The sequence below is a fragment of the Mandrillus leucophaeus genome, unplaced genomic scaffold (assembly GCF_000951045.1).
Source record: "Mandrillus leucophaeus isolate KB7577 unplaced genomic scaffold, Mleu.le_1.0 Scaffold238, whole genome shotgun sequence".
Classification (NCBI taxonomy): domain Eukaryota; kingdom Metazoa; phylum Chordata; class Mammalia; order Primates; family Cercopithecidae; genus Mandrillus; species Mandrillus leucophaeus.
This window is the reverse complement of record NW_012102454.1, coordinates 1,156,376-1,158,987: the sequence shown is the minus strand read 5'-3', so window position 1 is coordinate 1,158,987 and position 2,612 is coordinate 1,156,376. Positions and strand designations below refer to the sequence as shown.

At 57.7% G+C, this 2,612-nt stretch overlaps 1 protein-coding gene across 1 annotated transcript in view; it reads left to right on the top strand.

Moving 5' to 3' along the window:
- WTIP (Wilms tumor 1 interacting protein) overlaps positions 1-2,612 on the top strand; it is a 25,882-nt gene that overhangs the window by 18,128 nt on the left and 5,142 nt on the right. The window contains exons 6-7 of the mRNA XM_011982303.1: positions 856-907; positions 2,281-2,349. Coding sequence (XP_011837693.1) covers positions 856-907; positions 2,281-2,349 — 121 coding nt within the window. The remainder of the gene's footprint in view (positions 1-855; positions 908-2,280; positions 2,350-2,612) is intronic.

Genomic DNA, 2,612 nt, shown 5'->3' with positions numbered 1-2,612 from the left:
CCCTCTCCCGTCTCTGCCTGCATCCCCTCTCCCGTCTCTGCCTGCATCCCCTCTCCCGGTGGTCCGGCCACCAGCTGTCTTTTCCTTCCGTCTTCTCTCCCTGTCGTAGCCTGTGTGCTTCTCTACTCCTGGCACAGGGGACCCTCCTGGCTGCAGTATCTACCGTCTCTCCCGCTCCTCCCCTCCATCCCCTGCCAGGCCAGGCCTCTTCCGGCTGGGGCAGGGGATTGGGGTCTCTGCAGCCCCCTCCTCCTGCCTGTCTGATCCCCGATCTGTTTCCTCCTACTGTGACTCCAGGTTTATTCCTGGGAGCTCTGGTTCTGAGCAGGGCCTTGCATGGGATTGGAGTCCTGGGCAGAGGTCCCTGGTACTCAGAGTGAAGCCGGGTCTCACAGTGGTCCTAGCTAGCGGTGCCCCAGACCTGGACATTAAGGAGAAGGGAACTCACAGGAAACATGGGGGTGGATGGCAGAGCAGAACCTGAAGCCATCCTGGAGGAGGTGATTGGGTGGAGATGAAATGGGCAGTCAGATAAGAGGCCAGGACCGGGCGTGGTGGCTCATGCCTGTAATCCCAGCACTTTGGGAGGCCAAGGTTGGGGATTGCTTCAACCCAGGAGTTTGAGACTAGCCTGGGCAACATAGCGAGACCCCATTTCTGTTAAAAAAAAAAAAAAATGAAGAGGCCAGTACGGGAAGGCATGGCAGAAGCTGTTCCTTGTCTGCCCCGAGGTGTGCACACAGGGAGAGAGGGCCTCTTGAGCCACATCAGGGGATTCCTGTGGGTGCCCCTGTCCTTGTGCCCTTGGCCTCTGGTCACTCAGCTGATCACTTCTGGTTTCCTTTATTTCTCTAGGGTTTTTGCACCAAAATGCGCCTCCTGTGCCCGTCCTATCCTCCCTGCACAGGTAGGAGCCACTCACCCAGAGATGATCAGGTGCCTGGCCCAGCCGGCTGCTGCCCTGTCCAGCCTGGGTCTAGCCCAGGTCTTGGGCCACAGTGGGAGGGATGAGCAGGTGCTTCTCTGCAGGTCCTTCAGGACTGAGGGGTGTGTGTCGTGCTTGTGCACGTAGGGTACAGCTGTCTCCTGGCATGAGGTGGAGGAAAGTGGTGGGCTCTGCTGCTTGGCTGCCCCACTGCCAGCCCTGCTCCACTCTCCATTGACGGAAGGGCTGTTCCCTGGGTCTTCTCAGCTCTGCAGGCTGAGGTGGGGTGCTGGGGGGGCAGATGAGAGATGGACGTGGTCTGTGTGGGAGCCCCCCGTGGGTGCTGCAGCTCTTCTGGCCTGGGGTCTTCCCACAGTGCTGGCTCTGTCCCAGGCTGGTGTGCCCGGTGGAGCAGAACTGGCAGTGCCCTTTCAAGACTTCAAGGAAGTGAAAACAGGCCAGACACAGGGGCCCACGCCTGTAATCCAGCACTTTGGGAGGGCGAGGTGGGATGATTGCTTGAAGCCAGGAGTTTGAGACCAGCCTGGGCCACCTAGTGAGACCCCATCTTTACAAAGAAATAAAAAATTAGCTGGGTGTGGTTGTGCGTGCCTGTAGTCCCAGCCACTTGGGAGGCTAAGGCAGGAGGATTGCTTGAGCCCAGGAGTTTGAGGCCGCAGTGAGCCATGATTGCACCACTGCACTCCAGCATGGGCAACAGAGAGAGACTCTGTCTGAAAAAAAAAAAAAAAAAAAGATGACTGGGCGCAGTGGCTCACGCCTGTAATCCCAGCATTTTGGGAGGCTGAGATGGGTGGATCACGAGGTCAGGAGATCGAGATCATCCTGGCTAACACGGTGAAACCTCGTCTCTACTAAAAATACAAAAAATTAGCTGGGTGTGGTGATGGGTGCCTGTAGTCCCAGCTACTCGGGAGGCTGAGGCAGGAGAATGGCGTGAACCTGGGAGGTAGAACTGGCAGTGAGCTGAGATCGTGCCACTGCACTCTAGCCTGGGCAACAAAGCAAGACTGTCTCAAAAAAAAAGAAAAAAGAAAAAAAGAAGCAATGAGGTGAAAATAATGTCCACATCCATTGACACCCACATGACCCTCTTGTGGGCCTTTGTGTGTGCTGCGGGCTGTGGCCGCAGAGGATGCCTGAGGCCCATGTGTGTCTGTGTGTATGCACCTGCTGGTGCCTGTCCCGCCCCACAGAAGCATCGTGGCTGTGCTCCCTGGGGCGGGCATGCACCTCAGCCAGGACAGGAGCGTGGTGTGTGGGAGTGTACACTCCCGCACTTTTCCTCCAGTCCCTGCATGCTCATCATGTGTGAACTCCGTCTCTTCCTCCAGGGCTGTGAGACAACCATCCGTGTGGTGTCCATGGACAGAGACTACCACGTGGCATGTTACCACTGTGAGGTGAGCCTGGGCCCCCAGGAGGCTGGCAGCTGGGGTGGGCCTCCTTCCACGCGGCTCTCCTCTCCGGGTGTTCTGTGGGCTCACCTTATCAAAATTCTGGTTTTGCCGGGTGTGGTGGTTCACACCTATAATCCCAGCACTTTGGGAGGCCAAGGTGGGCGGATCACCTGAGATCAGGAGTTTGAGACCAGCCTGGCCAACATGGTGAAACCCTGTCTCGGCCGGGCGCGGTGGCTCACGCCTGTAATCCCAGCACTTTGGGA